Source organism: Trichosurus vulpecula, chromosome 1, assembly GCF_011100635.1.
Source record: "Trichosurus vulpecula isolate mTriVul1 chromosome 1, mTriVul1.pri, whole genome shotgun sequence".
Lineage (NCBI taxonomy): Eukaryota > Metazoa > Chordata > Mammalia > Diprotodontia > Phalangeridae > Trichosurus > Trichosurus vulpecula.
In genome coordinates, this window is record NC_050573.1 from 197,904,092 (window position 1) to 197,918,901 (window position 14,810).

A 14,810-nucleotide genomic window follows, 5' to 3' on the forward strand; every position below is an offset into this window, starting at 1 on the left:
TATAATAATAGTTACCATGCATATAATTTGGTTAGCTTAACTACATATTTCTCATTACTGAGCTTCTCAAGGGCAGGTACTGTCTTTTGACATTCTTTGTATGTCCCAGCCCTTACCACAGTGCCTGGCACGTAGTAGGTTCTTAATAAATGTTTATTGATTGACTGACTGAAATGGGCAGTGAGCTTTTATCAAGCTGGCACATTTGTTTGGTAGTCTTCTCTTTCTGACTGAATGAATAAAGCATTTATTAAGGTCTTAAGTAAAAAAAAATGTGGTAAGTGCTGGGGATAAAAATAAAAAAGTTAGTACAACTCTCAAGGAGTGCACACTGTGATGGAGGAGATAGCACAGAGAGGTTTCAGCTGAAAGTCAGATGAAAAGGTCCCATGGTCTTTGCCATAGTGGCAAAACAAATAGTAACAATTCTTCTTTAACATTATTTCCACTAAAAAATCAGAGCAATTTCTGATGTTAAACCATTTGACAATGACAAGAATTTTGGTGATGAGAACTTTCTTTTGTGCATCTTTAGTAGCCATGTTTTTAGGACCCACAGCAGCAGCTGCCAGGCTGTTCCACAGGGATTCCCTTTCGGGAGGATGGCTGAGGGTACCAAGCTAGAAACAATGCTACTCTCAAAGCTCTTGGCCTCAGGGTCAGTCCCAGGCTGTCACCATTAGAGTCTGAGCAGAGTTGGTAGACGAACCTGGAAAAGGCACATTCTATCTCCTTTCTCCCTCAGAGTTCTGTGCAGCTTCGGCTAGGCTGCCCACTCTCCCGGAACCTTCACATTCTTCATAGGAGTTGCCTCCCTGGATAAGAGCTACAAAAAGAAAGGCTAGAAGACCCATAGGCTAGCCTGCATTCCTATGCCTGCTGCTGGCAGCTGGTCAGCAGTTGCTATGGAAAGAAAAGTCTTGTTTGTGTATGATATATCTTATGGCCTTTGCTATGGTGGAAATCCTTTTTTCCCTTGCTGCTTCATTACTATGATGTTGAGCTTCAATTTTCTTTTTTCTTCAATCCCTTGCAAACTGGGAATCTCATTAACAAATTTATCCCACTGAACATTAAATTCTATTCCACTAAAACAGAAAGACTGACTCTATTATTTTGATATAGTAAATATAATAAGGACATTGAAACAGAGAGGGAAAAAACCAATTCAGTTTTTTATGCTATCCTCTGTCCTATTCTTTGTATCTTGAAAATTTTGTATTTGTTAAAGATTATTAAATTCCCAGAATCAATACTATTATTATTATTATATAGCTGTTCTGCTTTTGACAGAGAAAGAGCTCTAAGTATATATTACATACACACACACACAGTATACTATACATAATATATATTACATAGTGAATATACTTGAAATAAGTAGTAATATTTTTTTATTGTGCAGGAATTTTTAAATGTTTATTTCTATATTTTACTGTGTCCAATCCTGGGCCTTAGCCTGATCAAAGATGATGAAATAGCATTCTCCTCCCCCCTCCCCGAATGCTGCATATTAACTCTAAGATACTCTGCAAGTAGTAAGATGGTTAAAGAAGAAAAAATCAGAGTGGAAAAAATTCCATTATGAAGCATGAAAGAAAATTTTCTAGCTTGGAGGTAGAGGAGGCATCAGCAAAAAAAAAAAAAAAAAGAAAATCCTTCACTTTAAGTTTCAATTTTGTGAGAAGCATTTTATATATCAGAATGATATGAATAAATACATTGAGGCCTTCATCATCTTCCACCCCAACTCTTGCAATAGCTCTCTAACTGGATTCCCTGCCTCAAATCACTACTCACTCACTACACACCATGTTCCATGGAGCTGCCAAAGCAATTTTCTTAAAGAAGAGTAGGCCTCATCATATCAACAAACTACAATAGCACCTTGTTGTTACTTTTGGGATCAAATATAAACTTAGTTTGACATGCAAAATTTTTTACAATCTGGTCTTTTCCTATCTTACCAGTCTAAGAAAAATCAGTAAATGCAGTAGAATATACAGTATTTTAAATGTACTTGATTATTAAATCACATTTTTCTAATTTTGAAAACTGCTGACATAAAATACCTATTAGCCTAGAGCCTGAATTAAGATATACATATAAAATTATTTTGTAAATAATAGAAGATAAAAAAATGGAATGTGTAAGTACTGGGTTGTGATGAATTAGGGCCAATGAGAATGATTATTATTATTTAGTTGATATTAATATAATCTAACAATTACATACTGGTGAAAAAAGTTTAAACTGAGATCAACAAATTCCAGTGAATTTTATTTTTAGGACTTACTATTAAACTACAAAACAACCACCACTACGCATGCCATGTCCCTCTTCCCGCTTCAAAGATAATATGGTTAAACTATACTGTCTGATACGTATTTAATTTATATATATTCTATTATTTAATATATATAATAATAGTACAGTTCTCAGATTGTTTATTTTAATTACTCACTAGTGTTAGATGAGTGGCCCATCTCCTTTTCTGAAGATATATTTGATGGATAATATTTTTATGTTACTTCTTGAGCACAAATTATCTTTGGTAATAATATTACACTAGCCTACTTACGTCAGCGTCAGTATAGTATCTCTCTTTCATTAAACTTCTGCATTGGAAATCCACTATGACAGTAGCAAAACTTTGAGTTAGCCAGGTATATTTCATTCTCGACCCCTCACTCCTACCCCACATAATAAATTATTTACCATATCATGTCATTTTAATCCCCACAATGTTCAGTGCTACGTATCTACTGATAAACTTCCCATCTTACTGTCTCTCTTACATAGCATTCCATCTCCCACCTCCATATCTTGGTACTGGCTGCCCTCTATCAATATTGTGCCTTCCCCCCTCCCCGCTCCCCCCACTCCAGTTTAGAATGCCTTCCCCTCCTCACCTCTACTTCTTAGAATCTCTACTTTCTTTCAAGGTTCTTACTTCTATAGCAAGCCTTTACTCCCCAGCAGCTACTGATTTTCTTCTTCGAAATTTACTATTTTGTATACACCCATAAAATACATTGCTGTCTCCTGCAGCCAGACAATGAATTCATCAGAGTCTTTCACCTTTGTATTTGTAACCCCAGTACCTAGAATGAAACCTATCACATGACAACTGTTTATGAACTGCTTGATTAATCTCTCCCCTTTACGCTTCCTCACTTGATAGTTATAATAAGAGGATCACTGAACAAAAAGAACTCTGTTACTATCTATCAAGGAATCTTATATAATTCATTTAGCATACCCATAGATGGCATCCTATTGAAGGATAACCTCTAAAGATGCTTTTTAGGTCTACTAAATCAAATGCTTTTAAAAATAAACAACAAACATTTAACAATTTGTATTCTTTATATCTTGAAGTCAATTATGTAGTTATAAAGATGTGGATCACTGGAGGAGGCAATGAGATAATATTGGGAAGTGCTTAGCACAGTGCCTTGCACATAGTAGGTGGTACATAAAATGCTTCCTCCCTTCCCTTCCCCACTGAAGAAAATTACTAATGCTTGCCTTTATACGAAAGGGAAATTAGGCACGTTAGTAAGACATAATTCATAATCTTTTTAACACCTTACATCATCAGTAATACCTTCGATTTTCAAAAATTGGTTAGGCGCTTCCCTAGTTCATCATGTGATCAACATTGTACTGGACTAACCTAATATAGCCCAGGATTATTTAATTTAAACATTTTTTCTCCTTTATTTACAAAGTGATTTTATACGCTTTTTTTTTATTGTACTAACAGTTCCAGATCAGAGAGTAAAATATCAGTGCTGAGAAACTCTATAAAATTCTTAGCTTTATGGAAAAATTTAATATGACATTAAGAAGTACAATGAAGTCACATCATATGCACATTTAGCCTAGGAAATTAAACTGCATAGGCTCAACAACAATAAAAACAAAAGAAGGAAAATAATTTATAAGGTGCCAGTGATTTGCCTCCTATTCTACTCAATAAGTGTATGTGCCACAGAGTGCCAGATGAGGGTGTATGATCTGTTGTGTCCTCAGTTGGTCTCAGTTCTCCCATTATCTTAAAGTGTGAGCATCTTGCCTTTTCAGTGTGATTCTCAAATTAATCATATCCAAAAGACTGTCTATTTGTTCTGCTTAGGCTGGGAGAACAAATCTGAGGGCCTATGTTACTTAGGCTTCTTAGCGTTCAGGATCACCTAGAAGACTACCATTGTGCTCCCCTTTAACTTCCTTGTGTTCTTGCATGCAGCCTTACAGTGAAATAGAAGAAACATTTACATGGTGACATGACTACCTTCTAATAAAATCACATAGCATTTTCCCACTAATCAACAATTTTATTGCCAGATAAGTAATTATTTGTTTTTGCATTTTGCTATTTGAACAAGAAGTCCCTGTTCCTTCTCTCTAGGTCCATAGCACAGCTGAATGTTATGAAAAACAGAATTTATATTAGTCTCCACAACAACTATGATGCCAACTGCCTTCTCTTAAAGAGACCCTAAACCTTTTCCAGCTTCTAATGTCTAAAGATCAGTATTTTTGCATATAGTTCATTGGAGAGAGATGGAATTAGTAAGGGTAATTTTACAGTATATAATCATTTACTTAGCACTGACTTTAGAACCTAAGATGTGACACTCCACAAAAATAATTTCAATTACTTCTAAGTACTAGCTCCGAAATCAGAAATTCTGGGTTTTAATTCCATACTCGAGCAGCTAGGGAGTGTGGAGAGATAGAGCACTGGGCCTAAAACAAGGAAGACCTTAGTTCCAATTCCACCTCAGACATGATATGACCCCAGGCAAATCACTTAATCTCTGTCTGCTTCAATCTCCTCAATTGAGAAAACAGCACCTACTTCCCAGGGTAGCAGTGGGGATTGAATGAGACAGAATTTATAAAGTACTTAGCATAATGCCTGACACACAGTAGGCATTAAACAGATGCTGGAGGCTGCTGCTGCTGCTGCTGCTGCTACTACTACTACCACCACCACCATCACCACAACCTCTGACACTGACTACTTCTGTTGTCTGATCTTAGGCAGGTCACATGACATCCTTAAGCCTCAGTTTCTTCACCATCACCACTACCTCAGACACCTATTGCTTGTATTGTGAGACCTTGGGCAGGTCACTCGACATCCTTGGGCCTCAGTTTCCTCACCTGTAGAAACTGGAGGGATGGACTAGCTATCCTCTGAGCTGCTCCTGGTTTTGAGCAAAGGTACTATGAACTGAAAGGATATTATAGTGAAGGCATATCATATCCCTACTATTACTCCTACACCTACTCCTATTCCCACCACCACCATCGCCACAACCTCTAACCTCTAACCTCTAAAGATATCCTTAAGCCTCAGTTTCTTCACCACTACTACCTGGAGTAGTCTGGACTGTCATCTCCCTTTAAAAAGTGTTACTTTACTTTAAATTATAGGAGCGGAGACATAGTTGCTAGTATACATACTGCCATTGTATTTCTTTTTTAAGTTCTAAAGAGGTTACTGTGTAACAAAGATCAGAAAGATTTTATTCTTGATGGTTTTTTTTTACAAAAATATGAAATGTTTGTTTTCATTATATTTTTAAAATTCCATTAGGAATATTCCTTGTTGTGGATAACTGCACCTGTGGGGAAAACCCCTGACAATTGATATCTTATTATGGTTGTAAAACTCAGAAATGTGCATTATATATTTTTAATGTTCGGCAAAAGGTAATTATTAGTTGTCAATGCTAATTACATGGAGAAAATGAAAGCTACTTAATTTTATGTTAAATTTATCATGCACATGTTTTATTGAATGTAGTTTTGAAAAGACAAGTTTAGTGTGATTACTACAGTTTGACTACAGTGGAATGAGTTAATGAATTACAGGCTTCAAAAGGTATTTTCAGGTATCAGAAGATTAAGATAGGTCATCATGAAAAGAGGTTCATGAAAATTTTCTAGAGAAAAACAATCTGAAAATTAAGAGGAATCTTGGTTTTTGGATTTTTTTTTTTTAATATACGCTCTGATCCTATTTGAAGGCTTTGAAGAAGACTTTGAAGTTAGACTTCCTCGCTTAAGAGCAGACTCAATGGGGATATTTCAGATCATATTTCTAACTGTTTCAGAACTGTCCTATCAACACAAATAATGGATCTGGAACTGGAATGGGCCTTCTAGGCAATATAATTTAGCCTTCTCATTTGACAGATGAGGAGAGCGAGGCCCAAAGAGCTTAAATGACTTGCCCAGGATCAGACTGAGAGCAGAGCAAAAATCTAAACTCAGACACTGAGACTCACTTTTTTTCACTGTACTATGCTGGCAGGAAGGATTTTATACTCTTGGATTACTTTAGGGTGAAACCTCATGGATTAAAGTATTATTAGGAAAAAATATTACTCAAATTGTTGACTTATGATATGCATTCATCATAGGCTTAAAGCATGAGTGAGATGGTTCACAAAGCAAAATAAGGAAATTTTTTAAAAATTCCATCAAGTATCATAGTAAGCATCAAAATTCTTACTTGAAAAATGTCCAGGGTCATTATCAATAAATGCTCATTGTAAAGGACAATAACATGACAATATTAAACTATTAAATACTTCAATATACAGTTCAGCATGTAAATGTAATATTGTAATTAGTAAGCTCTTATTTTTATTCAGAATTTCATAACCACCAAAAAGAATTAAAGTTATAATTTAGCAAAGAACTTACGAGTCAAACAATAAAGATATTTTTCAACTGAAAGCACCTGCTTTCCAAACTCGAAATCAGATGCATATTTAAATGGAATTTAAAGACTCAATTTAAATTTTTTTTTAGTTTAGATATTTTCAACAATACTATGATATAACAATATATCCCAGATGTTATAATTAGGAATGTTTTTTTCAACATTTAACATTTTGTCTCTTTACTGCTGCCTGAAATTATAAGTTTATTTATGTTCACATTTCAGATGAAAGAGCACAACTTTTAATTGTTAGCAGCTGTAATATCAAAGTGTGCTGATTATACAAGCAAAGGCGGTATGTGTATTGTCATAATCCTACGAACCATACTGTGGCTTGTCTATACGCTACTGAATTACTTTATTGTAGGTTTGCTTTTCGAGTTAATCCTTTCTTGATGAGGCCCTAAAACACTGTGATTTGTTAATATTAATAATAGTTATTCTAAAAATGCTCAAAGTTTTTTTAATCCAAGTGGATTGACTGTAATACTACATTTCAAACATGTAGTCCTGTTATAAAACATATACTCAAATTTTTAAACAAGTATTTAAATCCAAAAATATTATAGCACTTTAGAAAGCCACTACTAAGAAAAACCACAGGGTGACGTGAATATATATAATGCACAATAACTGTGGGCTCTTCTGTTATTCAATATAAATTTTCATGTAAAGCATACATATATTAAAAATCAAATTGTTTTTAAAGACAAGGAATATACTTTCTAAAACTATGTTAATTTTCCTCCACAGTAAGTATGCACAGTAACTGTGCTGATTCTATTTTGTTCTATTATTTTAAAATGCCTTTACAAAGATTCAGATAATAAGAGGCCATTCTAATTCACATAATGCCATATATCACTTGTCTCTTTGTCAATGAGACATTTGAAAGCATCTTTTTATTAGAAACACAAATCAATATACCCCAGGGATTGCAATAACTGCTTCAGGCAATTTGTATTATCATTTCATCCTTGATGTTCCTGCTCTGAGCAACTTATTATGAATGGCGTGAAAATGGCAACCTGTCACAATTGATTTTTCCTAGCCTCCTACAAGAATTTTTCCATTTTTTAAATGTAATCAAGTATCATTCTATTAAATATGTCTAAGGCTAAGTTATAAGAAGCAGTCCATAACTCCTGTTGCAACCCTTATAATTTAAACTTTCTCAAAATCCTTTTGTAAAGATAATTATATAAGAATAAAAACTTTCTATTTGCATAAAATTTAAAAAGAAAATCCCTCATAGCTCTAAGCAAGTAGTTTTCAAATCTTTAAATATGTACTGAGTGTTATAATGTTTAAACACTGGTTCAAGCATCAGTTTTGTGAAGCAGCTATGAGCAAGAAGAGTCTTCTGCAGAGGTGAAATTCAAGCACTGATCTTTAGCTTTGAATTAATATTCCATCTAATTACAAAAATCAACAAACTGTGTTTTTAGTTTTTATATCTAGACAAAGATTACTACACAAATACATTATCAATCCAAACTGACAACAAGGAATATCAGATAACACTCTTAATCTATTCATAAAAGAATTTCAAAGACTTCAAGAGATTTCTCAGGCTCACTGGATTATAAATTATTGAAATTAGGATTGTAAGAATTTGGTAAAATTACAGTACCTAGGACCAACTGAATGGATGGAAACTCCAACCATTTAAAATAATACAGTTTCTCTAAAAACATAACAAGAAAAGATTACTATCATTCCCGGTAGCTGTTATAAGTTTTCCTTTTTCCACAGACATACAGAAAATGCCTTAGCTCAAAGTGACAACATGCCATTTTTTGAGAAGAGATTATTACAAGGAAAGGTGTGCAAAACTGAATATTAAGGAGATGCAGTATCACTGAAATTTCCAAGTTAGGCACTGAGGAGGTAGGAAAAACAGATGGAATGACTAGGAGTTAGAGGAGGGAAAATTGGTGGCAAACCCATCATCCTATAAATCATTATTCATATAAAGTCCTGAAAAATATGTAAAGTGCATTTTCTTCAAGGTAGATAAAGGCACAAAAAGTTCCTGCCCTCACAGTCTAATGGGCGAAACAACATGCATATGACTATGCCAAATGAGATATACACTGGGTCAAGCGGACGGAATTTCATAGGGAAGGCAGTAGCACTGGGGTGGATCAAGAGGTGGGACTTTGGTCAAGACTTGAAGGGATCTTAAGCGCCTAACAGTGTGCTAAGTTCTACTGAGGGATGTAAAAGTAAAATAATATTTTCTACTAATTTTGTAAGAGTACAGTGAGTGTTCGGGAATTTCAATTGAAAGTTGGGAGATCCAAGTTTTATTCCTAGCTTCACCACTAGTCTCCCTAGTCCTGACCTCTTCCATGATTAAAATCTATGTATCTGTTCAGTGTCCTCCTCCCTCAGGGCCATTCTGTTAGCTGACAGCTATCTAATCACATCATCTGTGACATGTTAACATGTTGATTAACTCTCAGGTAACATTTGTTAAATGCAACAAGGGCCTCCTGACTGCAAAGGTAGGGTTTCAGACTGGCTGAAAAGATTTTGTGGCACTCAAGCCTTATCACATCCTTCACAAACAAAATATGCAGAGTACTGGGGTATTTAGGTAATAATGTAATGCTCACCGTATTCATAATACCTATGAGTTACATACTTGGATAATATCTTTAGTCATCTTTCTAGATTAATGAGTTTCACTTCATTTGGATCACTATTTTTATACAAAAGCTTTCTCTTGTCCCCACCCTTGATTTCTTCAATTTTACTTCCCTGCAGAGTCATACATTAAGTATGGTAACCCACCTGGTATTCAACCTATGCAAAGTGGTTTACTCAAGTATGTTTTATAAATTTTTTCCAAATTTTTACCATCCAGTGATTTCTTAGCCTTCTTAGTTGTAGCAAAACACTTATTATACTGTCCTTGTGAAAATTCCCTGAGCAAGTAGGACTCCTGGATCTCTTTCCTGTCTTATAAATAACAGTTCAGAGTTTAACCTTTCATAAGCATATTTTTCCTTTATTTTTTCCAGTATTAAATTTATCCAGATGAAACTCATCTGTCACTTTTTTGCCCATTCATATAGTCTAGGTAAGTGATCTTCCAGTAGTGTATCATTCTAGACAGATGTTTTACCATGTAGAAAAGCTTACTTTTATCTGCAAACACAGACATTTCACTGTGTAATATCTCCTGAAGATTACATATGAATATTTAAAATGCAAAATAAGTCTTTTCTGAGCATCTATTGCTGGTGATTCAACTCCTAAAAATGCTTCATAAAAAACTGTTCTATCACTCATTTGTTTATACTTTTCTGAATATGGGAGGGGAGGAAACCCCCAGTTCCTTAACTATTTAGGAAGTAAAAACCAAAGTTAGTAGAAGTATAGAAAAGAAACAAAAAAAAAGAAAAATAGAAATTACACAATGCCGAGTAGGGAGCATTTAAGTGCTTAATGAATATTAGTCAATCTAATTAAGAAAATAAACTAAACACAATAATCTGCTTTAAGCTTGAAAATGATTCATCTTATAGAATTTCTTGTCCCTAAATTGAAATCATTAATCAAGAACCTGACTGGAATGGGTGGAAAAAAGTAGTAGTACAGAAGTGGGAATGAAATGGTAAAAAAATTGTCAGACAAATGCCAAGGAGGAAGATAAAGGAAGAATGAGAACAATGGAACGAAGAGAGCAATATTCTAGTGAGTACAGGAGCACATGGAGAAGTACATTAGGAGACAGTTTAAAAGCTATAGTTACCACTCAAAATATTGTCAAAAACTCTATTTTTGTTCCTGCCCATTTACTTTAAAAACATTTTTAAAATGCAAAGAATGAAAATAAAAGTTTAAGTTAAATGTCTGCTATTATCTAGAAAATTTGTTTTATCTACAGAAAGAAAAATCCCTTCACTTTCGCTTTATAATATAGCTGTAACAGCATTATACTATGCATACATGATTCTATCACTAGCAACAATTAACTTTTTAAGATATTAATTTTTAATAAAGTGACTATGCAAAAGAACTACAGTGAAGCTAAAAAAAATAAAAATTAGAAGGTTTTATTTATAATTGATTGTATTTTCTGTGGCATTTATATGTAAACACCAATAACAAAATGTCCTCACTGACATTAGCAGAAATATATAATAAATAGATATAAAGACTTATAGTTTCCCATCAAGTGCAGAAGATTTATGCATGCAAATTCCATTAGAGGTAATTGGAGTTAACCACATAATTCTCTTGTGTATTGGTGTGAGAAGAGTATTTTGGTTTATGCTCTGAAGGAAAGGCAGTTAAAAGAAACTTTGGGTGGTAGCATAATAGTGTTAGAAATAGAGGTACTGTAGTTAGAGGTTTGTTGGCATTTTCCTGACTTTTTAACAATTACTTAGTTCAGATTACATTCGAATAAAGCAACAGAGAAACTAGATATATGTTTTTAAAGTTCTTTCTAAGAGAATGTTTTCATAACTCTATGATATTCAATTCTAAATACTTTCTTTAAAGTTAGCTAAACATAAAACGTACTCTATAAAATCATATTTCCAATGTCAGGCTAAAATCTACTAAATTACATAATAAATTAGTATTAAGTTTCATACACAACTCTTTAACAATGCCACATAAAACTTTTGAGTGGCTTAAATATTGTTATCTTAATATAACCTTAGAATTCCTCTAAAAAAGGTTCACCATTTAAGTTACTGTACATTCAACAATCCTAGGAATACAAATAAGGTTGATATAGCCTACAGAATTGATCTTCAATGTCTACCATAATTTTACTAAAAAGTTAAAGGCTCTGAAAATACTATCAATATAAATATCATAAATAAATAAAACATTTTTGAAAGATTCTTAAAAATTACTATGATACATCAATTTGAAAACTATGAATAGTAAATGCTAAAAATGAAGTGTGAAAAATGAGCCACAACATCCTGACCTTGGCAAATGAATTCAGAGGCCCACAATTATCTATATAATCCTAGGTGTATTTTGTATGTTGTTTAAATTAGAATTTTTTTTAAACTGAAGTGTGCTAAGTGTACACTGATAAATAAATCAATTTAAGTTGCTGAAAACAAACAATTAGAAATTCATCTCAGTGGACAAAGAATTATGGCACTATTACTATGACAAATCATCAAGTAAATTAAGACTGCTAATGCTTGTTTAAATGTTTCTTATGTGGTAAACTAAAAACGCACAAACTTTACTGAACTATATGTACTTTAAGATCATTAAAAAGAAAAATAAAATTAAAGCAGCCACTTTTTTTATCTAGCCTACCTTGTTTTTTGGATTGGATGTATTCATTACACTTCGAGTTTCTTTTCCAGTGTAAATAACAACACCTATTACAGTTCCTATAAAAATATAAACACAGTCTTTTAAACAAAATTGTTCATTAACTAAGAAACAAATAAAAATTAAAATTGAAATATAATATATAATTATTTTGCTAGGAAAAATACAAAAATATTGATTATGTAGTCTATACATTAACTTGACACTACACAGCAATTCCCTAGGTTAAGAAAAGTATTTTTGAACTTCAAATACATATATATGTATTGGTAGTAGGGGGAAAAGAAGAGGGATTCAGAGAATATCTCTGGAGGAAAGTAAGAGAATATTCAATATTGAAATGATTACTCACGTAATCTAAATATGATTTTTTTACACATAGATCATAAGAGAGTGGCTAAACCTTTACATCACCAACACAAAGTCATAATAGCTTTTCATTTGCATTTATGAAAATGATAATACCCTTTCACTGATGTCGGTAAAGGTAACAGTACCCTTTCATTACTTTCACTTAAAAGAGATGCTAAATCATCAACTGTCCAAAATATTAACATCTGAACTTAAGAACTTTAAAAACCAAGATAAGATGTTAGGAAAGTTACATTAAGTTTATTTTTTAAAAGCAGGTTTCTACCTAATACATAAAAATATTAAGGTCATAAACACTTAAATATGGTTTGCAGAATCTTATATTTTCTAGTATATGTTTATGTTTAAAAGAGTACAGCACAGAATCTTTACAAAAGCAAATCTACTGTTTTTTGTTAACTTCTTTACCACTGTTAGTTATAGTGTCCCTTAAAAGTTCTTCATTTTAATACAATACGAAATAGAGACATATAATTTTAGTGGGAAAACAACTGTACACTATTCTAAGTGTATTAAAAAGGCTTATGATGTTACTGCATGACTTTTATAGTTTAATAATTTGAAACCTCTGACATCAGTCTACAGAATGGTACAACTTTAAATTAATGCCCATTATTTTTTAATCAACTTAGTTAACATGCAAAAAGCCTGGGAAGACAAGAGAAGTTTAGGGAACTCATATTTCTTAATAAGAATATTCTCAACAAGATTAACTATAATACTTATAATGACAGCCTTTTCAGGTATTGTAAATGGATCTGATCAATATTCATTTTGTCCTAAAATTGAAAGTGTAGGACAAAAATAAACAAGGAAGTTTAAAAAAATTATATGTTCAGATGACAATTAACTGATACTAATTAATGTTACAGGAATGTAGTTTTAAGTGCTGTTAATAGAAATATTTCTACTTTCAATCTAAGTAATCAATACTGCTTTACATAACAATTATTCATATTTCCCATGTGAAGTAATTGACCTAGATAGATATTAAAATAAATGCTACATTGGAAATATCTGAAATTTAAAATATACATGTTCTAACTATAATAGTGTAGATAGATATATAAATATTAACATCTATATATAGATATATAAACTGTTGTAATTATTAATGCTTCATGCAGAAGTCAGACAATAAATACCTTAACTTTAAACTAAATATAGAATCTGGTCAATATAGCTTGTCTATTTCATTCATTTCTTGACTATTTCATTCCCAACACCAATGAACCATTAGAATTAGGAAAAATGATGTCAGAGCATGGCCATTTATGACCTTTACTATATCACAGCTATTCTCAGAATCATCAAGTTTAGAAAAATAATCATGCTAGACACTATTATCTAAAAGGTAAGGAAAAAGACCTATCAGTAAGCAACGCATAAGTGATATTCAAGGATTAGTATTAGAATTCAAATATTCTCTTAAAATGCAGTTTAGACACATAAAATGATCAGTATTCTAACAATGATATACATTATACATAATAAGCATTTACCCCACTCAGGCACAGTACTACTTTTCTAGTCAAGTCATTCATACATAGTTAAATAAACTAAATTTTAAAATATGGGTGTGAGGGGAAAATGTCAAAGTAATTAAAAGAAACTCCTGCAAATAAATGATAAAATTAATAACACAACTCAGTTTCAGGGCAATTAAAACTTTATAATGTACTTTTCTCACAAGAACTTTGGGAAATATATGGTTGAATATAACCATTCCTTTTTTACAAAAAAAAGACACTGAAAGAATAAGTGATTTGCCCATAGTCACAGGTCTAGTAAGTAACAAGGCTAATAAATCTAGACCTCAAGACTCCAAGGACACTGCTCTTTTCATTTTACCATGTTTCCTCTCGATTATCTTTGAATATTTAACAATGACAACAACCAGTAAACTTTCTCTCCAAAAATAAAAATATGAAAATATAAATTCAGGTCAAAATTTAAAAAAAAATTTAAAATAAAGGAAATTATTTCCAAAATTAAGAATCTTCTGTTTGAACAGGGTACTTTAAAACTGGTTCTTCACTTAAACTATTTTTCTTTGTCTTGAAAAAGAATTTTTTTTCCCAAGTAAAAATAAATTTAAATATGTTTCAGAATAATCTCTAAGGATAAAAGTCACATGACCAATAGTTAAAAAACAGAATAAAAAACATTCATTTTAATCTGTGAAGTAACACTGAATATTTGCAAAATTATTTCCTTTACTCTTATAAACTCTAATATGAAAGTTTACAAGACTTTTGTTTGGAATATTTAATGATTCTTAAAAATTTCTTTCCCTTAATTTAATATAATTTTGTACATGCCCGTGTGTGTACATGTGCGCGCACACACATGCACAGACACACGAACACAC

The 14,810-nt window shown here is 32.4% G+C and overlaps 1 protein-coding gene across 2 annotated transcripts in view; it reads right to left on the reverse strand.

Moving 5' to 3' along the window:
• Positions 1-14,810, reverse strand: part of ATP9B (ATPase phospholipid transporting 9B (putative)) — a 527,294-nt gene that overhangs the window by 221,105 nt on the left and 291,379 nt on the right. For both annotated transcript variants that reach the window (XM_036766185.1, XM_036766193.1), the window contains exon 11: positions 12,050-12,126. In XM_036766185.1, coding sequence (XP_036622080.1) covers positions 12,050-12,126 — 77 coding nt within the window. The remainder of the gene's footprint in view (positions 1-12,049; positions 12,127-14,810) is intronic.